This window comes from Rattus rattus, chromosome 3, assembly GCF_011064425.1.
Source record: "Rattus rattus isolate New Zealand chromosome 3, Rrattus_CSIRO_v1, whole genome shotgun sequence".
NCBI lineage: Eukaryota > Metazoa > Chordata > Mammalia > Rodentia > Muridae > Rattus > Rattus rattus.
In genome coordinates, this window is record NC_046156.1 from 33,677,559 (window position 1) to 33,700,382 (window position 22,824).

Sequence of the window (22,824 nt, forward strand, 5' to 3'; positions counted from 1 at the left end):
TGGGCCAGGGAGTGTGGGGGCCTCATCTGCTGGAGGGGGAAACCTTTATCTTTACATGTGTTCTTGTTGGCAATCTCACCAGGTTCCATTGGAAAATTCCATGTCCATGGTCATGTAGAAATGCTTGGTTAAACTCCATGGGTCATAAAACAAAACAAAATCTCACAGACATGGGGAAATGACCTGTCGGCAGGTGTGGAGATGACAGGGGTGGGGCTAGCAGGACAGAATGCATTATGCACATGTAATTAATTGTCCAACAGTTTTAATTGCAAAGAATTTTAAATTTCATAGTTCTTCTAGGGAGGTGCAGTCTTTCTTGTATATATTATGAAAATTAAATTTTTTATGCAAGAGAAAACCCCCTTTTGTACAAAACTACTTAAATAATAAATTACTTAGAATGATGTCAAGGTGCAAAACAAACAAACAAATCTTAAACTGAAAATGTTTCTAAAATATTGTGTAAGTCAGCCTTTATAAACAGAAATATCATAGAAAAACAAAATTCTCTAAGACAGAGATTGAGTGTGGTAGAAAAATATTATTTTTGTTATATATTGCAGTTTCTTTAGTATGGGGAAAAGTGAGATAGTGTAATATTATCAACATAATGTGTCAAAGTTTCCTTATAATTTGCTGTCTTCAAACTTCTTACTTTCTGAACTATAGTGTCCATTTCAATTATATAAACTATACTCATCATCCAATTAATTTCTCATCTTTAAAAAGGGTGATTTAAATATATTTATTTAGAAATGGAATGGCTTAGTAACTTCCCACCTGTGTTTTCTCTTATTTCATTTACATTTGAAATCCCTCAGACAAAATTGTCAGCTGCAAAGTTATTACTTGATAAATTATGTATGGAAAATAGCTACCTCTATACCAATAAAATATGTCATTGATTAATCATGTAAGAAATATTATTAAATTTTTATCACATTTTCTATTTTTTCTTCTTTATCTAAGCATAAAGCAGGAACTCTTTAGAACTTTAATATATCTTTTGGGAAAATTGATGAGAGCTGTGTATCTGAGACTACACGCCAGTCCACCAGTCCTCTTCAGATCTGTACCAAAACAAATACATAAATCTAATAACTCCATCCAGAATTTAAGTGGAAAAAACCAGTGTCTTAGTTTATAACTATATTTGGTCTCTTCCCTTGGGCTCTTTGATGTTTGAGGAACATCTCCTGCTTTCCTGAGTGATGCTTGCCTTCAGAGACCCTTAAGGCCCTGGATGTAGATGTTCATGCCTTTGAGAGCACTCTATTTTCATAAGGGCCTATCGGGTGCCAACTACCTTCTTGTTTTCTTTGGCTTAATTACGGTATAATACGTCTATACCAGTGCTGGCACCATCTTTAACATGCCCCATATAACCAATCTCCTGTGGTGTTTATATTATTAGATCCATTGCTTTTTTGCTATATGAGCCCCCAACTTTCTGTCATCCAGGGGGAACAGACATTAGCAGCTCCTACCTCCAAAAATGCTGTAAAGAAAGCCTGGAAACAACGCAACCAGTGCCCTCCTTGAAACCCTGAAGAGGTCTGCAGTAAATCCGCAGGACTCTTTCCTGCAGCTCTGAAGCTTTGAAGCAGGCCAGCTCACTTTCTTGTCTGTAGGGTGTAATTCATTAGACTCCTGCTATAAAACTTTTATTGGAGAAGTTGGATCATAAAGTCTGCCAGAAAGAGAGGATTCGGTAATAAGTGGTGTAAGTGCTGTAATAGGGAGAATAAAACGCTGCAGACAAAATAAAGGTATTTATTCACTGCTGCCGGGAGGGAAACCGACTGTAAAAGATAACAAGATGAATTCCCAGGAACAACAGATCCTGTTTTCCAGTCTCCTGTGCTTTGGGAAAGCAACTTGCATGCCGCGTTGGAAACGGATGCTCTCTGCTATGCGATTCACATGCACCTTTGTGTGTGAATTTACATGTGCACATGCATGTACTTAATGCACATCCCTGGGCTTAAAGATGACTCTATAATTTATTTATTTATTTATTTATTTATTTATTTATTTATTTATTATTTACAAGATAGGGAACTGAACCTTTTATAGACTAGGCAAGCGTTGTATTGCTGAACTATCTATTCAGAATCCTTCTTAGCTTTCTATGTAAATATGGGGGAGATATAACTGCCATTCAAAATCTTCATCACTTATAATTTGACTAGGATTCATATAGGTGAAATATTAAATAAATGAACAAAATATAACCTACCTGCATGGAAAAGTAACTGCAAATGTGATCCTCCAACTCAACTTCTCTCTCTTTTCCTACTTCAGCAGAATACTCTATCTATCTATCTATCTGTCTATCTATCTATCTATCTATCTATCTATCTATCTATCTATCTATCTATCCTCTATCATCTATCTATCATCTCTCTATCTATCATCTATACATCATCTATTTATCGTCTATCCATCTACTATTATCTATCTATCTTTCTATCATCTATCATCTATCTATCTATCTATCTATCTATCATCTTTCATCTATCATCTCTCCCTCTCTCTCCTTTCACTATTGAACATCATGTTCTTCAGAATTGGAAATGAAGAACTATGTGAAATATTATATACTAGAGTTTTCTAAAACATTACAATCCATACTGTTCTTGGGTACTTAAAAAACATGCTAGCAAACTCTTTCCCCAAGTATTTCATTATATTTTGCCGATTTACTAGAAAGTTGTCATGGTACAAGGAGAAAGAAAAGCTTCCATCAATTTTTTTCTTGGTTAGGTTCTTAGATACATTCTTAAAATATTACCCCTACCAGCAGCATCATCTGCAAATTGCTTCTTCTTGTTTTTCACATATTTTAGCTTTTATGCTCAATTCTTTATTTTAATCTTACTGAAAACCTAACAAAATGTGGCAGCGATCTCCAGGGACAGGGCAAACTACTGAGAACAGAGCCTGCCTTTCTTCCTCCCTTTCTTTCTTTCTTTCTTTCTTTCTTTCTTTCTTTCTTTCTTTCTTTCCTTCTTTCTTTCTTTCTTTCTTTCCTTCTTTCTTTCTTTCTTTCTTTCTTTCTCTTTCTTACTTTCTTTCCTTCCTTCCTTCCTCCCTCCTTTCTTTCTTTTTCTTTCTCTCTCTCTCTCTCTCTCTCTCTCTCTCTCTCTCTCTCTCGCTCTCTCTTTCTCTTGAGTTTACTACCTCACTAGTAGAAACAGAAAAACAAAGGCAATTCATTTTCAGTTGGTAAGAACTGATAGAGAATAACTAAGCAGAAAGTCCATGGGACAGTTTATAGTGTGAGTTTGGAAACACACATCTGATTAGATGTTATTTAAGCATGATGGATGTATTTGTGAAGTACTACTCATGTAGAGAAAACATTAAGAATGCTGATACACAGGAAGCTAGTTGGTAAGTTCAGATAAATATAAGGAGGCTCATTTGGACTAAGATGGTGAGAAGGTTTTACGGTGGTAGTCATAAAGTATTTCATGTATTGGGTATTGTTTAAGTATAACTCTTCCTTGTGTCTTTTCCTGAGGGGTTGTAAAAAATGTTTATTCACCCTACATGGAGGGGACCCAAACAGACCAAAAAAAAAAAAAAACAATTCAATCTAAATGCAGCCTCATGAATCAATATCTTTATTGGGATTACATCACAGAACATGGAAAAATCAGAGAGAGTTAATCCTCTGAAAATCTCCTAGGGAAACTTCTAACCAATAATTAAGCCACTGCAGAATCCTTCACTGGTTAACTGTTTATGCTACTTTAGGAAAGGAAAGGGTCTTAAGAGGTTTGCCTAAAGGCTTATGAGTCTCATGACCCTTGTATGTACCTACCCCAATCTCCACTAGTAAGAAATATTAATAGGTCTGACTCATGAGTAATGATTGAAGCAGTTCTGATTCAACATAGCCATGCATAAAGGGAGGAGACAGATCCATTACAGTTCTCTTAGGACTCTTGTGTTAGAAGATCAGTGTAGTAGAGGTGGCGTCTACTATGGAAGTCTCAAGAGCTAGAGGAGCTAACTGGGTCATTGGGCCATAGTCTCTGGAAGGAGCTAAGGAGGTGCTCAGTGATGCTCAATTGATTGTTGTTAGCAAAGTCAGTTCATACATTCCCAATATATTGCCATCTGTGGTGAGGCCCTTCAACATAGCTGCAATAATACTGGTATCGTCTTGAAGCCCATGGGCAGGGAGATTAACTCAGCTTCTTAATTTGATAGGGACACAGACTCAGACAATCTGTTCATGTAACAGAAGATGGACTAAAACAGTTGCTCTGGCTGAAACAGAACCCAGTTACAAAAGCTCAAGCAGGAAATTAGAAATAAATGTTACTTTCCTTTCAAAGAGATGTGGGCTTAAGTTAGCATGCGAGGGTTGGAGTTGGTGGGGAGTTATTACAATCTGGATAGTTTCTGAGATAAAGATGACCAGACATATTGAAAAGTGAAAGCTTGAAAAGAAAAACAAGAGTGACTAACTGCAGAAATTCTAGCCTACCTTTTCAGGAAGCAAGTGGCCAGCTTTTTTTAGCTGCAGGAAGTAATGCCCTCCTCCAGTCGGTCCATGCAGAACACTGACCTTCATTCTGACATTCTGTACGTGCATGGGACTACATCTTGTTGTAACTTGCTGCTTTCTCACAGCCTCCCCATTCTCCTCTAACTCCACTTTTTTATTTTATATCAGATAGATTTCAAGCCCTTCTCTCACTTCCCCTCTCCTGCCTTAAAGCATTTTCTCTTTTCTCACAATGCTCTCTCTATTTTCATTGTTTCATATGTGTACCCATGCCCACTTATCCACATATACACATGCCTATATAAATTTAATTCTCGATTTTGCATGTAAGATAGTGCTGCTTCTATTTTGCATATATAATAGTGCTGCTTGTCTTTGAATCTAGGTTATTTTAGCTAACAAAATAAACTCTGGTGCATTATTTACCTTCTGTTGTTCTATGTCACACTATTCCTGTGGAGAAGCTAACAAATATCTAATCACTTCAGATAGAAAACTAGCAATGGCACAAACCCCAACTTGGTGTTCTAATGAATTTGTTAAGATTATTTAAAATGATGTGTGAGAAGGTTTATTTACAGTAGTAGAAATGAGTCAAAGAAAGCTACATCACAGAAACCACCACAGTATACCTGACAGCTAAACGAAGGCTGAAAAATTTGAGTGACCTACATGGAACTCATCAGGTTGAAGAATATCTTTGGTATTTGAAGGGGGTCTGAGTTTCTTCCAAGCAGACCAGTTGGTCCCTTCTTCTAGGCAGCTCATCTTCTCTCTGTGGCTTGACTTGTTTGAGAATGACTTCAGTAGTTATTATAACTTATATATGCTTGGAGAGGGAAGACCCTAGTGTACCTGGTCAGTTTCAGGGACTTCCTGAATCCTTTGAGTTGTTTATTTCCAGTGGTGGATGAATTTCTCTAATGGATGAAGTACTTCACTTTCTACTCACTACAACCTGATTTCACTTCCCCGTAAACATGTTTTTGTCTGTCAGAGTTTACCTCCAAGACAAAAGATTTTGATCTTAGAGAACATTACTTCATAATGAATTGTCTCAATCTCATTCTTTTACTGTAGAATATAATTCTGCTATGTACAATATGCTTTAATTGAGATTTTCTTTCAAAATATCTTCAGGGCATTCCTCTTCCTCTCCTGAACCCACTGGGCCTGACTTAATCTGCTCAGTCATACCCAGGACCAAGGGAAGAGTTTGTCTATGTTCTTCTCTACTGGACCTACTGGATTCTTAGATCCTAAAAGACCTTGAACTGACACTGTAGCTGACTCTGAAAATGTTGTCTCTCTAACATACTTAGCAGTCCAAACCATCTCTACTTCTAACACACCCTTCTTTATTTTCGGGAATAATTTTCCTTCCCCCAAGACAGACTTGACCATCTTTGATGTATATTTCCATGTTAAACGTCTTCTGTAAATTATCCACGTGGCTTTGAGGTTCCCTAACACAGAGTTCTATTTTCTATAACTGTTTGACTCCAGCTCCACACAGACTCTGCCACATTTGTCACCAAGTGACCCAGACAGATCTCCTTTGCTTCTCTTTTTCTTATCTTCCTCTCAATTGTTCCCTTACTTCACATAAACTCATATGCTGGTCTGAGTCATGTAGATTGGCCAACGCCTACTTTATAAAAATCTTGCCCCACCAAAGTACACAGAGAAAAGCCACTAAAGTTCCATACCAGCCTTGAGGTCCTTACTCAATGGGTCTTTTCTTTAACTCCACTGTGGTAGGTCTATCTTGCCCAGTGAACTAAGACTCAAACACTGCTTCCTAAATTCCTACTCCCCTCTATAACACTCTCCCTTCCCCTAAGTTCTTCCAACCCTGATATACCCGAGCGTTCCTAATGGCTCTGATGAACTGGCCCATCGTGGACTGACTGCCCTCATACTGTCACAGGTTATGCAACCTTTGCTTTAAGGAAGGATGGGCAGTTACTATTAACATTTTCTGCCTCCACAGAAGTCAGACCATTCCTATTCACCCCACCTATACCCCACAGTGTCACAAGCCAGGCAATGACAGGCACTTACTTTGTTGATTTAAGACTCTTTCCCAATTCCAGCAATTCAAGTGTTGACTATTACTTCATCACCCACTTTCCTATATGGGGCCAATGCTAAGGCCCATCCGCATGTTGGATTGTAGATTTTTCCCTCTTTTCTACCAAAAGACAGACCTAAAGTGTATCTTATATTGCTTTCATCATCTCTATCTCACCCTCTAACTTACTTGCCAACTCCAAACCTAACATAAAGGGGCTTTGCCACATCTTCCTTCTTGTTGTAACTTTCCCTTCACATGTACAAGCTCCTGATAAGCTACTATCTCAGTACCGCGCATATTTTACCACAGACCACGAAGCCCTGGCAACACTGCCACTGCTTGTCAACATCTTGACCCTCTGTGCTGAGTTCAAAGACTAAAGTGCCCCCCAAAACTTTAACTGCTTTCAGAAGATTTCTATATAAAGTTGGTGAACCCCATTAATAAATTAGGCATGCCACACTATACCGCACAAATGAAGACTGCTATCGGGACTAAGAGAGTCCATGGTTCTTGTATATTTCACTACCCATAGCAAGAACCACACAACTGCTACAAGAATGCAAAGTCACATTAATATGCACCTCAATTACATGCCTTGCTACCTGCTTCCAGGACCACGTAATCACGCCCACAAATACAGTTTTGGTTCTGCTGGCTCCACGTTCAGGTGCCAATTATGTAGTATGACAGACTTTTCCTAGGTAGACAAAATACACACACACACACACACACACACACACACACACACACACACACACACACCATACCAGACCAAAATATGTATCCCACCAAGGTCCAACTTGGTGAACCTATGAATTTTATTGGGATTACTTGCAGTAATATCTAGTGAAGGATTGGTTACAGGCACAGAAATGATGCCTGACAACTTCATTGCTAAAGTACACTCTAGCATGAGTGACAACTCATAAAAGTTGGACCCAGTTCACATTACACAGACAGCAGGCAGACCAACAGGTTGGCTCAATTGCTTTACACCCTCTTCCAAGTAGCACAACCTGCTTATTCCAGATGACTATGTGTGTCTCAGAGATGAGTGAGCAGCTTAGTGGATCCTGTCAGCTCCAGGAACTTCCTGGAGTGAGTTGTTACATTCTAACTACTAGAGTTTCTTTATAGGGTGGGATGTTGGAAATATTCAACTGCTACTCACACAGGGGCAAATAACTTTACCAAACATACATTCCATTCATCAGGATTGTTGGTAAACAACAACTGTCTTGTAGTAAAAAAGAAGCCTAAAGACTAAGAGTGGATAGCTGAATGATGAGGATGAATAACACACCTGCTAAGGTTAGCTTCCAAAAATCTCTCTAAGAGCTTCAAGTTTTTCTTCTCTCTTATGTCTTCTTGTTTAGACAAGTCAGTCTAAGTGCTTATAAGTTATATTCTATTAATGAACTCCTCTCCTTGTTGATATTTGGAATATATAAATTTTTATATTTGTCATAATAAATAGAATTGGATATTAATTTATTTCGATATTTAGTAAGACCTTAACTGATTTGATATTTTATATGTTAAGAAAATATTAAGAGCTCTGGGGAACAAGAGGGTTAGAGAGAATATATCTCAACCCAGTAAAGGCTATATATGAAAACCTACAGCTAAATTTTTCATGCTAGATGCAAGAAAACTTGAAGCATTCCAATGTTAGTGTTCAAGACTTTGGGAAATAATGTACTATAAGAACCAAGTTCGAGCTAGCAAAAGTATCTTTATTCAGAGACTGATGTAGTAGAGAGACTGCTGGTTTTGAGATCCCAATCAAGCTGTGTGTGTGTGTGTGTGTGTGTGTGTGTGTGTGTGTGTGTGTGTGTGTGTGTGTGTGGAAGGGTAGTCTGGTGTTATATGTTTCTAATCATTTTTGACACCTGGCATCTTGAGTGGTTTATTATTACCCATCAAGTACCACAGATGACTTTTCCTGATAATTTCACCTGGATAGAGACCATCCAATCAAAGTCTCATTAGCAGTGGCTGGGTTTTAGGCCTGAGTAGGTGCTAACCAGGAAAGTACAGGGTGAGATATTGTGGTCTAAGTTCATACAGGGTACATAAAACAAAAAGCTGTTTTGGGTCATTTATGTGTTTCTTAGAATGCAGCCTAGTACAAAATAGAGACAATATACAAGATGGGGTCTCTGAAGCTAAAGTGTTCCCCAACACTAACTTAGACCAGGATCAAAGCAATAATATCCACTCTATGAGTCCTATTTAATATAGCGTTGAAGTATTCACCAGAGCAATAAGAGAAGAAAAGGAAATAAAAGGGATATAAATATGAGGAAAGTAAACTATTCTTTCTTGTAGATGATATTTATTCTACACATAAAAGATGTTAAAGACTTCACTAGGAAACTTCTAGAAGTGATAGCCATTTCCAGGAAGGTGTCAAGATAAAAAGTTACCATACCCAAAGGAAATGTAAGGAAAAAAATGGAGCAATGACTGAAGGAAAGGCCATTTAGAGACTGCCCTCCCTTTGGATCCATCCCACCTGTAGACACCGAACCCCAACACTATTGCTGATGTCAAGAAGTGTTTCCTGACAGGAGCCTGGTATAGTTGTCCTCTGAGCAGCTCTTCCAGTACCTGACTAATACAGATGCAGATACTCACAGCCAACCATCTGACTGGGCCTGGGACCCAATGGAAGAGTTAGAGCAAGAACTGAAGGAACTAAAGGAGATTGCAACCCCATAGGAAGAACAAACATATCAACCAACCAACCATATCCCCCAGACCTCCCAGGTACTAAACCACCACCCAAAGAGTATACATGAATTGGCCCAAGGCTCCATCTACATATGTAGCAGAGGTTTGCCTTATCTGGCATTATTGGGAGGAGAACCCCTTGGTCCTGCCCAGTGACACTCCTCCACTAATTCCACACCTACCTCAACAAGGCCACACCTTCAATAATGCAACTCCTTATTTGTCTATGGAAGCCATTTTGATGCAAGCCATCATATCCCAGTAAAAAGTCTCCATAACCCAGATTTATAAGTGATAGGAAGGGTGTTATTGTAAAAGAAGACTAACATATGTCAAGTTACTTGAGTGCAGACAGACTCTGGTGCGGGAATGAATATCAGGTTTGGGGTAAGTGACACAGCACTGGTAAAGGTGTCATCCATGAGAAAGGACAGATCAATGCCCTTAAGACTGTATTTCTAAGGTGCAAGATTCAGAGTCAAATACTTTTGTTAATAATAAAGTATATTACACAGAAAAGATGAAACGCCACTAGAAATTAGGGGCATTGTTGGAAACCTTAAAGTGTAGACGCCATACATTTTAAGGTTCAGCAATGCAAAAAATATGAACTCTGCTAAACCACAGTGATGGAATGTAAAGAAACCATTAATCACACAGGTTCACAAAGATTAAGCCCTTTGACAACAGTGAAGATAGAAAAATCACCTTTCTGTTTAAAGCCTGTTCCTCTGCTGTAGCTGACATTAAATGGAGAGATGATAGAGGAAAAGATATGAAAGGGAGAAGGAAAGGAGGAGGAGAGGGAGGAAGAAGAGAAGGAAGAAAGGAGAAGGGAAAAGGAGGGGGTAGAGGGGAAGGAGGAAGGAGTAGTGGCAGGGGTAGTCAAGAAAACAATGGCACGAAGCGATAAAAAGATTAGCATCTCAGCCACAATCAGTGGCAATAGGATATAACAGAGACATCTATAGCACGTGCATACGGAGTTTCTGAAATAAATGTTAGCAAAGAAATCGTGAATCCAGATTTTAGGAAACAAAATAAAACGAACCAAAAAAGTGCTAGAGGATAAAGAAAAGTGTACAAAGTTCATTGGCACAGTTCTTGCTTATCACAGTCCGGTCCTAGCCTCTGCCACAACACTTGGTGCAAGTCATGACAGAATCTAATCAAGAAGAGACGCTTCTCAGGGTTGGTCGGGTGTCTTCAGATATTCTGGCAGAAATGCACAATCCTTACTATGCTTTGATAACCTTGTGGCCTCCAGATGCCCATGCCTAGGTGGAATGCTTTCTGTGGTCTTCCAGCTGCCGCCCCGTGGTTGTGTACGCCTAGATGTGATGTGGTAATTTGTGCTGAGACATCCAGAGCAGAGGGAACTGTCTGTGGTCCTGGTGGAGCTCATACTCAGATTTTCTTCACTGCAGTGGGCAAAGTGGCCCTAGAGGACTTTACAATATCGTCTTAGGGAAGGGTAAACATGTTCTGTAAGAAGAAAGTGACTTGCAACTAGATGGTAGTCATGACAGAGAATTTCTCGCTATTTATCAAACATTTCTTTTGTCTTAAAATCCAGCTGGACCACATTTTTCACCCACCTTTCTTCGGAGTCTGCTTTTGCCATCAGGTTCTGACTAAGGTGATACAATACATGCATCATTCTGAGACTTGTGAAAACACTGGTGACTGACTCTCCCCTGCAAATTCAGGCTTAAGGGTTGATGCATAGTGAGGATAAAAGCCATCAAAACTTATCGATTATGGAACATTAACTTAAAATTCATTTAAAAATTGTTCTTCACCGGTAAGGTTTTGCATCTATGCTTATATTTAACTGCTTTATTCATGCAAAATCCAGAGTGGAAGACAATCTGAAATTTACATCTGTGTCTGGTTTCTATGTATGAATTTTCTTACTGATAAATCGCAGATCTTGGCCTATAACCGTAATTCCTTTGGGATCTATCCAATTGACAACAGGACAAGTATGTTAGGATCTCACCAACCCAAGGAAAAGAAAATCAGTCAGAGAGCAACAAAGCCGAACAAAACTTACTAGCTTGTTGACCACAAAGATTGCAGCGTTTGATAATTTACTGAATTTTACTACTTTGCAGTTCATATTTTTTTTTTGCTTATTCATGAAGAGATCAAGAAAAACACTCTCTATGACTGTCAAATCTGCACAAGACCTCCATTTGTTTACAAGTATTTGGTTCCTCCAAAATTTCTTACTTTTAACCATCCAAAGGGTCGGATGAGCACTGCTTTGGAACTGAGACGTCCATTGCCTCTTCATGCACTGACTGCACTTTCTGAGGAGACAGACAATGCGTCTCTACTTTTGACCAGCTTTTGACAAGCAATCCTTAGAATTTAGCTCTGTTATTCTGCAGTAGTTCTGTATTTGGGATACTCACATTTAAGGTCAAACAATATTGATTAAAATTTGACAGTTTCTTCAGGTAAAAAGTTGGCAAACTTTATTTGAAACAGAATCGCATCATGATTTTTAGATTTTTCTTAGACACTAGAAAAATTATGACTAGTATTTATCTTTGGTCTTCTTCTCTTGTGGCTTTTGTTGTTATTAATTAAACAATGAATTTACGGCAAGATCTTGCTACATAGCTCAGGGTGGCCTTAAAATCATAATCCTGTCTCGGTATCTTGGATCCTGTAATGACAGGTGTGTACTAACAGATGCATGGTGCATATCCTTATTAAAATATTTTAATGTCTTAATAATAATATTTTAAAATACAGAATATTTTAGCACTAGTAGCTTGACCTTTAACACACAATTTTCTGCAATGATCTTGATGTTTAAATCATGTACCTTCTCTCTGAGAACCCATGAACTTTTACCCTAAAGAATAATAAAAAAAAACTTAGACAATTAAAAAACTTTAAAAAGTCAGGTCTTTAAATAATTTGATAGACTGTCACATACTGTAACAGACTCATGAAAATTCTCAAGGCACATCAATAGAGTGTGTTTAATATTTCAAGATAAAGGATACGTGGTCAATTGGCTCTAATTTTAGAAATTCTTCCATAATATGGTATCTTTTTCACCAAAATCTCTAGTAGTATATTAAAGATTGGTTTTTCTATGAGATGGTCTAGGCAGTGGTTCTAGAATCTTTCATTCTTGTCTGTGGGTGAACGCTGTGAAGCTCGGGACTTTGTAGCTTCTCTAATGCATTTTTCCTCACCCAGTTTCCTCATATAAATTGATGTGTCCTGATCTCCTGTTTCTTGTGGAACTCAGGCCTTCCCTGTGCTTTGCAGGAACAGCTCCTGACAGCTTTTTGTCCTCTTCTACAGGAATGATGATGGACTCAGGCCCTTTCCTTGGTGCTCTGAATAAATCCTTTCTTTGGGGAGGGGATGCTATTTTAAGGAGGGTATCCAGTTTTCCTATAATAACCTTTTATTCATTCATCTTAGATCTCGGTTTCACTAGCCTGTGCTGTATCTTTAGCTTTCTATCTCCATTCCACTATTCAGAAAGAATTCCATAGCCCAACCGATCACATACATACATACATACATGTTTTGATGAACTAGACGTTATCAAGATATTGACGAGGCAGGCCATCACCTTGTTATCACTCAACATCGCCCCATGACTACAGAGTTATAATTTTTTGAATGTGTTGAAGTCCTCACTTCTTTTTAAAGTACATACTTTGTGTCTATAAGATGCAGTATAAAATACAAACTCCTGTCTCGGTGTAGCTATGTGGCAGCTGTTTCTCTGGGTGCTTTGAAGTACTAAGTTTTATTCTTTTCTCAAGAGTTCCAGAAGTAGTTGCTACCATAACTTGTAGTACAAATATAAAAAAGAGATCATAGGATGGTGAGGATAAACAATGGTTTTGGGAACAACACAGAATCAAGAAGTGGCCATACCTTAATGCAAACTGTCCCTCTGGCTCTCACACTGTTCTGCCCAGTTCTTCTGAGTGAATCTATTTGCATAGACTTAATTTTTCAATATGATGAAAGGCTTCTGGCTAGGAACACTGATTTTTAGGAAATTTTCTGAAAACATTCAGGAGAAGAAGAAGAAAAAAAAACCCAGCATCTCCACATTGAAAATTTAGTGCCTAGAATACTGCTTGAATCTACAGGGAGAAAATTTATGTCTGTGCCTTCGGTGTGGAGAGTGTAGACTGCAGGAATTATTTCAGATAACTTAGACAAATCAGTCTTGGTTTGAACCTCAAAAGCAAGCAGATTAGTGTACCTCTCACGACCAACACTCGCCACTGCAGTTTATTGATTTTGTGGTCTATCTTCATCAGCAAGCAGAGGGAAAAAATAAAATAAAATATATCAGTGTAACATTCTCTCACCCGACACAAGGTCATTTGTACATCCATGGGCCTTGGTCCTTGTGCCCTGGTGCTTTTATTCCCATGTCAGAAGTAGTTGAGATTGCTTCCTGATGTTCTGCTACATAATAATTTTCTCCTTTATCCCAAGTCTAATAAGGAAATGACCTTTGGCAGCCACAGAATATTGTCAGAATTCTCTTTTATCTTTGCCAATGTCTTTCTAATTCCTCGTCTGCTGTGTATTTGTACTGCCCCGCTAGTGTTGTATTTCTGGTAGATCATTTAGATTGCTGAAAACATTTGGGAGAATTAAGGAACTGATAATAGATGGTTGATAATATTCAAGAAATACTTGTGTTTACATGGGCATACCTCATTTTATAAAGATGTTTTCAATTCTACTTTAATTCAGATCAGAAAGTACCCAGAGTTTTGGCATGATTATTCTTTTTATACATCATTATTAAATGCATCAGTAACAATATTATTGTCTTCATTGGTGAACCACAAATCTAGGACTTATTGGCCTACATGGTCACCAATCAAGTCACCAATCTCCATCCTCTTCAATAAATTGGACTGTTAAATTAGAAACCATGCCCTTTTCTCGCACTCCATGCATTGCAGAATCTTAACTTTGTTCTGATTATAAATTAACAGATTTGTGAGAAGGAATATTGTGAGATCTTTAAATCAATATAAAATAACAACAGTCAGAGTAGTTCAAGTCTTCTGTCTAGAGATATTTAAATTCATCTCTGTGGCTAACAGGATATGTGGTCTTAGAAAACCTTGATAGGAGATGGAGCTTTGCAAACAGAGAATTATATTTACAGAGCATGCCAAACTCTATAACCAAGTGCATTTCTAAACATGTGTCATGGGCCTATGAATGAGAGAATGACTTTATATCTGGATAAATATGTGTTCCTAAATTGCATTTAAGTCTTAACCAGGTAAAAGCTAGAAACTAATTCTTACTTTCATCTAATGTTCCTTATTCTGTGTCCTAATTTTTTGTTCTGCCCAATGTGATATGCTAATAAAAATACATTTTCATTTGTTTTATAGTGTACCCTGTATCCCTCTGCAAAAAATAGTATAATCAAATATAATATAACAAAATAGTATGATCAAAGTATCTATATTAATACTCCAGTATTAATAGCCTAGTACCTAAAGAACTGAGAAAGTAATGAGAGGCGTTCAAAGCGGAGATGCACGTCAAGTCTTAGAGAATTGAGAGACTATTGCTGCTTTGTGTGTAGGAAGAAGTTAGGGAGAGAAGAGAAATGGATCTATATAGCTATGTTAGTTGTTAATGTTCAAATATTAAAATGTTAGGGAATCGATGTCAGCAAATCTAAGAAATTTACTAAGGAAGAGACAAAAATTAGCATTCTAATAGCTGCTATACAAATGTCTAGAGTCTAAAAATTGTAGTGTAATTGAAAATGCAAATGGATTGTTACTTGAATTTTTAATGTGACCTTTTAATACACAGTAACAAAGGTCTGGAAGCCAAATCCTTAAATTATGTTAAAGACAAAATCTTCACAGACATGATTCTGGATTTTACAAAACTTTTATTTATGGTAATATTTAAAAGTTTAAAAATAGTGAGTGACCCGGTTCTATTTGCAAGCTATGAGGGCATTTCATCAGTGGTAGAGGGTGCAATTTACAGAGAAGCAGTGCTCCCATCAGAGGCTATGGCAATAAGGGTAAGTGATAGTCTGTCATATAGCAGGGTTCAGGAGTTTGGGGTGAAGTAGAAAAACAAGGCTCCCTATTACGGTACTATGGAAACCAGACAGACATCAGTGGACCTAACCTTCATTTCCATCCCATTCTACCCCTGCACAAGAGTTTTCTTTGCTTAAATCCATTCAGATTGGATGGGTCAGGAGGTGACCCCTTTTTCCTGGTAGTAGGTTTGCTTCCGTTCCAGCATACCATTGTATTCAGACAAATGACCTAGGTCCTCCAGTTGTGGAAAAGTGGAGCCATTTCCTCCTTCAAACACGAGATTTCCTTCCTACAGGTCCTGGATGTTTTCTCCATTCCAAACTCTAGCTCCCTCATGGGCTGCTGTGCCACCCAAAGTGTTTCCTGACTCTATATGTTAGTAACCTACAAGTGAGTGTGTCTGTCCTGCGTTAGGTACTACAGGTCCAGTCATTTCCTAAAACTCTGGGTAGAAATCCCCTTTCCACCCAGCGACTGAAGAGTAGGCTGCCAAGTAAGCATGAAGTGAAAAAGAGAATGGAAATTCATGCTGTCAAATGGGATAGCTTCTGGCGACATGTGGCTCCTGTTCATCTAAAATGTGTTGTCAAAGCTATACGTGTCATAAGGATCAAATGCCAACTAGGTTTCAAAGACCCAAGATAAACACAAAAATATAAATATCTCAACATTTTTAATGGTTTGTCTGCTGATTTACCTGGGATGTATTATATATTTGTCATGGGCGAATACAGAAAATAATGTCGCTTGATATTTATAAATATATAATATAAATGTATATATAATAAAGTGTTTTCATCTACAGAACAAAAGCTTTCATTAGATGGCGGAAGTTGAGATTTGTAGAGATCCACAGACATTTTCTTGTAATTTCTAAGTAAAGATTGACAGAATTAATTCTTTATTGTACATGCCTTCGTAGAATATATTTTCACATCTACCACCATTAAACCCCTCATTTGTTGAGGAAATGCAAGGTCTCCATCAGACATTTTTTGGTAATGTATCCACTGGGCTAGAAAAGAATTACAGAGAGAGACAGAAAGGACAGAACTACCAGTGAGTAAATACAGAGGTGTCACCGGGAGGAGGAAAGGCCATCTGAGCAAAGTAGGTGCTACCTCGTTCCTAATTATCATCGCCAGAGCAGGGCAGCGAGCAGCACAGAATCCACTTTTGGGTAGTGAATAGGAAGACCATCTCTCCTTTGACCAAATACAATTACATATTTTATTAAACACGTCTCATTATTAACAGTAGTAGAAAACACACACTCCTATTTGATGGAAGAGAAGAAAGCCATGATTATATATTATTTTTAGGACTAATATATTTAAGCACAACTATTTCAGCCATTGTGCTGTTATGCAAACATACTTTTAGTAATAGGTTATAATAACCTCACGGGATTTTTTTTTATTGTCTTTACTGTACAGAATAAGAAAAAACAAAAACAAAAATAAAAACAAGACTGTTGCTCAGGGAAGTTCCACAAATTATCTAAGGCCACACGGCTACTGAGAGGCGGAACTGGGTTGAGGATGCCGATTTCGAAAACCCATTTCCGGTTTACATTTGATGCTTGACATCCAGCGACTGTGTATGCAATCATGAAGACCAGGGAAGGAGTAATCAACTGACACGTAAAAGCCAGCTTCTGAACCAACAGCATCACTCCCGTGGCTGTACCAGCAGCAGGGTTTATTCTGAAGAAGAGATGGTCATAGTCCCTTATGCTTTTGTGACAACGGCACCTTTAAGGATTTCATTTCAGTCAATGCAGAGTTTTCTCTCCGCTTATCCAGGGTGTCTCACTGGCTTACAAAGAAAATTACTGGTGTGATCTAAAGCTCTTCAGGTTTCTTAGACACAACACATTTTTATATGTTTGCACATTTTGAAGCGTATGTCTAGTTTTCTGCCAGGATTGCATTTCTAAAGTTGATTTTGGAAAAAAGAAAACAATGAGAATAGACTACCAGATTAGACAGTCAGCTCTATGAAGTCAGTTGGCCCATGCTACTTTTGAGTCCCCCTGCCTTTCTCAAGCAGAAAGCATTTTCTGTCACCACCAGAAATAGAAGGCTTTAATATTGTTTCTATATAAATACCTTGTTTCCTGTAATTTAAGAGAGATCAATCAATAAGTCTCAAATATAGGTTACTTTGTATTACATTAAAGCAGTAATACTTAAAAAGCAGCACAAGACTAGATGTAAGTAGGGCTTGCTAAAATTTAGGCATAAAAAAAAAGAGTCTCTGTGTGTGTGTGTGTGTGTGTGTACAAAACCAGTAATGCTGTTCTTCATGTTTTTTTTTAAATTGTGTTTTGGTCATTATTAAATGGAATCTAAACTTTATTTTAGATGAATTTTCATAATATAACTTTTAGGATTTGGTATCTGAAACAAATTCTATTTTTCCAGTTAACAAAATGAAGTAGTTGACAGGTATATTGTACATTCCACAGGGCTCCAAAAGTCTGGAAATGCATGAAGAGACCATGTCAGTATGCGTCAGGATAGAAAAGATGTTCTAATATTTAAATAAATGTATGTCTCTTAGAACTGAAGATGTAATTTAAAATTCTAAAGAATTACACTGTTAAATTCTGAGACGACATTACTGATGTGGAAAGAAATCATTAAAAAGGAAAATATTAAAGCTGAGATTTCCCAACTACTAGAATGCAGAGTTTCATATTCTAAGTTACTTATAACTTTTAGATAAAATCTTGTTAATAATTATATACAGCTGCTCATTTCATTATCAAAGATAGCAAGAAAAATACATGTAATGATTCGAATAACCAGGCAGAAAAAACGAAGAGTGGTTAAGTTGGGATGACATTTTGCTTTCAGGTATAGGTAGGTAGGGAACCAATATGGATTCATTAGTAAAATGTGAAAAATGCAGAAAAATTCATGTCATTGCTAAATGTGGTGACAAGTTGGATGCTCTTGAGTTATATTGATATTATTTGATATGAAAATGTCCTCGTTCTATAATTACCATTTTAATCCCCTGTAGAGAAGACTTTTTTCTTTGGGTCAATAAAATAATAATTAGAGCTGGGCCTAGCCTTGCACATGTGCAGTCCCAGTGCGGTAGAGGGGAAGGCAGGAAGATTGCACAAGTGAGGGCTGGCTGACCCAGATATATAGTAGAACTGGGAGGGCAATGGTGAATAAATGGTAGTGGTTTACGTATATCACCATGGTTACTTTTTCACCATTTTAATAGAACGTATAACACTTTTATATAAGTAATAAGGGTGAGACTCTATGTCCCACAGCCAAAAATGAAACTGGGAAATTATTGTGATTTATACCATTAAAGATGACAAAGAAACATTTTTCTGATAAAGATCAAGAGCCTTTAGACAGGAGTGCTAAGAAAAACCAGAAAATAACCAAAAACCATAGTGAAATATAGATGACAAGTTGATTTTCAATGTATAAAGAGACACCAATGCTCTTTTGGAATAACCAAATTGGATTCGTTTGTCTAATTCATCTCTCTCTGCCTCTCTCTCTCTCTCTCTCTCTCTCTCTCTCTCTCTCTCTCTCTCTCTCTCTCTCTCTCTCTCTCTCTCTCTCTCTCTCTCTCTCTCTCTCTCACACACACACACACACACACACACACAAAAAAATAAAAACTACATGTTTGTTATTGAATTAAAGTGAGAATAAATGATGCTATTATTTACAGCCTCTAGAAAAACTGTTCCAGAGGAGGGAGATTTGTGGGTAATGTTCCCGCCATCACCTTGGTTGCCTGTTCTAGTAAATTTATCTTCATGAATCACTGAAAAGATAAATTAAGCTTTTTCCAGCTCATCGTTGACAAAGAGGATGAAGTTCCAACCAACATGGCTTACATAGCCTTCAAATACTATAGGAACTTGTAACTCAAAACAAAATGACACTTCTTGCCTTAAAATGAACTCGTGAGTTTCATGTCTATGAAATTGAGTTCAAGTTAGAGAGAATTAGTGATGTTCAAATAGGTAAGTTTGCAGTGTAATATAAGTTTTAAATGTTTTAAAACATAGACAGCAAAACTTTACCATAGAAAGTGCAGTGGCAGACTTAAAACATCATGCTTCAAAGAGATGGACATAGTTCTTACAGAGAAGGCGCCATGCCTATTTAGACCTGCAAATACATCTAGGTGTTTACACTTCTAGTAAATCAAGTTGTTTTTTCTCCCTATTTAGAATAGTGAACAAAATATGTATAAATGTTCAATCACTGCCAAGGTAGGAAAACCTAAACCGATAATGTAGCAAGATCACGGGCCCACTAAAGATGGCCGTCACTCACACTCTCCCGTTTTACTGGGGCTCTCCAGAGACCGTGCAGGAGTTTTCTGAGGGTGGCATGTCCTGGTGTTGACAGAGGATGCTCAGGGAAAATAGAACCCCCTCTTCCAAGGAGAAGCTGGACCAACTGATAAACGGTGCTTAGAAACATTAGCCCTTCATTCAAACACTGGGTTCCACCTGAATTCATTTTTAGACTCTTTAGTCCTTATCTTTTCCTGGAAGTTTAAACTGGCAATTTGCATACAGTCGAGCATTCGTGAAGTGGTGACCTGAAATCTGGATAACAGAGGAAGTGAGCTGTGTGTGGTGATCCCCAGATTAGACACTGGATATTGCCACAAACCCCACATTTTATTTTCCAAAAGCCTTAAGTAAAGAATAATGCTAATAATTGCCAATGCGTGCATATATGTCTTCATTTGATGAAAAACATCGATGGGGATTTTTATTCATAGTCCTCTCCTGGCAATCAGTCACGCGTGTAGGGAAAGGCATGGGTTCCTTTTTCTCCTTAATGATGACGCAGTGCCCTGTGCTCCTCCAGGGCGCTATCTCACTTTCTGCAGCTCCTGTCTCAGCCACGAGGGCAGAGGCTGCCCCAACCTGTGCAGCAGCTTCGAGAGCTCCACGTTGTGGTCGCGGTAGTAACTGGAGAGGAAGGTTCTGGACTGGAAACAAAAAGGAAGACTTAAAAGATACTCGGCGCATCAAGTGTCGATACTTCAAAAATAGTCTACCACATTATGTATCTACAAAATAGTTTACCGTTTTTTTTCCCTAATCGTTTTCCATTTTGACACATTCTGCATAAGTCACAGATGTAAAGTACAAAGAGGTACAAAAGTGTCTTGGGAGAGTTAACTACAAATATGACGCCTATACATTCTGAGATTTACAAAGAGAAAATTACAGCGTATTATCCATAATGAGGAGGGGTTTGTACACAACCAGATATCCAGGGGTGAGTGAGATAAAATATGTACAAATTTCCTTTAAAAAAATGTTCCTTATACCAAAAAATTTTAAACCATAACTGTCTGTAAAGAATAGAATTAATTATTATAATCGCAACTGACCATAGCACATACTTTAAAATTCCATTCAGGAATTTTCTCTTCATAAAAGAAGGAAATAAATAATATTTATGACAAATACTTATAATTGTTTAGATGCTTCATGAATCTAAAGAGTTGGGTCTTTTTGAGGTAATCATAAAGGATTTTACATTTTAACATTTTAAAAAACTTTGTCAAAGTTTATTGTTATTTGAATCATGTGTGTATGTGTATATGTATTCAGGTCCTCAGGTACCTGCAGAGGACAAAAGAGGGCACTGGATATGATGGAGCTGTGCTGGAATTATAGCAAGGGGTCTTAACCAATGAGCTGTCATTCCAGACTCCAGATGAATGGGTTAATATATGTATGTAAAAATCTCTATGTGTGTGTGTGTGTGTGTGTGTGTGTGTGTGTGTGTATATATATATAAATATACAAATATACACATGTTAACAAAATATGTATGCATATATACATATATACATTCATATATGTGTATATACATGTGTGTATGTATATATGAATATATACATATATTTACATATATATAGACATATTTCTGGAAAATAGAAAATTATTAACTTGCTTTCCTTTCTGCCATATTCTTCATACAATAATGCAATAAACAGTTGTTTTGTTTTTCCTGTCTACTGTAAAATTCATCAATATTTCGTGTATAAATATTTGTATTGACAAAACATACTTTCCATTGCATAGAAACTTTACCATCTCTCCTAAGCTCTTCTCCACATTTTTAACCCAAATAAATTTCTTTCTTCGTAAAACTCCCCTAGCAACTTTTGTGTATACTGTGGAAATGGATTTAGGACAATTACATTTCATCTCGGACCATTCGCCCGGCATTTCATTATGCTCCCTCCCTTAAAGCAGATGGTAAGCACTTCAAATGGGGAATAAGATGTTTACAGTAGTGGGAATGTTACATTGATGTTTTGGGCAGATTAAAGTGATTTCTGAAACCCTTTAGAAATTACTGAGTTCAAAAGTATTTCAAGGACGTTCTGGCACTTATATCACCATAGCAACACATGAAGAAGAATGCATCCTGCCCTTGCCCTCCTTGCCTTAGGAGAAATGCTCACACTATCTGGCCAGTTTCCCAGCATCATTTCTCATACAAGGCACCTTTCCACATATTATAATTTCTATTATTTTTTTTACTTTATTATTGTTTTATGCTTCTTATTATAATTCAGTGACCCTAACTTAGCTCTTCACCGTATAATGAATTCATAGGTGTCTTATCCTTGTATCTTCTGTATTGCTTAGCTCAGTTTCAGGCATGTTATTGGTATGGAATGTACGTGTGCTGGTTAGTTTTTGTCAACCTGACATAAACTAGAGACATCTGTGACGAGGGAAACTCGACTGAGGGATCGACTCCATCTGTTAGCTTGTGGATATGTCTGTGGGTTTGACTCTTCATTGATGCAGAAGGGCTCCGCCCACCGTGGGCAGTGCCAACCATAGGCGTGTTGGTCAGGGCTGTTTAAAAGTGTTAGCTGAGCAAGGCATGGAAGCAAGCCAATAAACACCATTCCTCCATGGTCTCTGCTTAAACCCTTGCTTCCAGGCTCCAACCTTAGCTGCCTTCAGTGTTGGGTGTGACCCGGAAATGGTAAGTTTAAGTAAACCTTTTCCTTCCCAAAGTCGATTTTTAGAAGTGCTGCCTATCACAGCAATAGAAAACAAACTAGAGCAGTATGCAGCTAATGCATGTCAGTAACACTTTATTCTTTACACCAATATTTGCTAAAAATGCATTGTAAGTGCTTTCCAATGTGTAAAGGAATAACTAACTTTTCCATATCCATTTATGTCTGAATTGAATGCCAACAAAATATTCAAGTGATGTATTACATCACAGCTTTCTTCTCCCTGACAAAACAACTGATTGCAAAATAGTATCGGAAGAAGGAATACGTTTTCTCCCTAATTTTCTAATGGCAACTTCTTGCTAGAGTCATTCTTGGCAGGTAAC

The 22,824-nt window shown here is 37.6% G+C and overlaps 1 protein-coding gene across 1 annotated transcript in view; it reads right to left on the reverse strand.

The window, feature by feature from the left end:
- Window positions 1-20,095: 20,095 nt before the first annotated feature.
- LOC116895327 (bifunctional heparan sulfate N-deacetylase/N-sulfotransferase 4-like) overlaps window positions 20,096-22,824 on the reverse strand; it is a 297,831-nt gene continuing 295,102 nt past the window's right edge. The window contains 1 exon segment of the mRNA XM_032896635.1: window positions 20,096-20,431. Coding sequence (XP_032752526.1) covers window positions 20,312-20,431 — 120 coding nt within the window. The 3' untranslated portion in view covers window positions 20,096-20,311.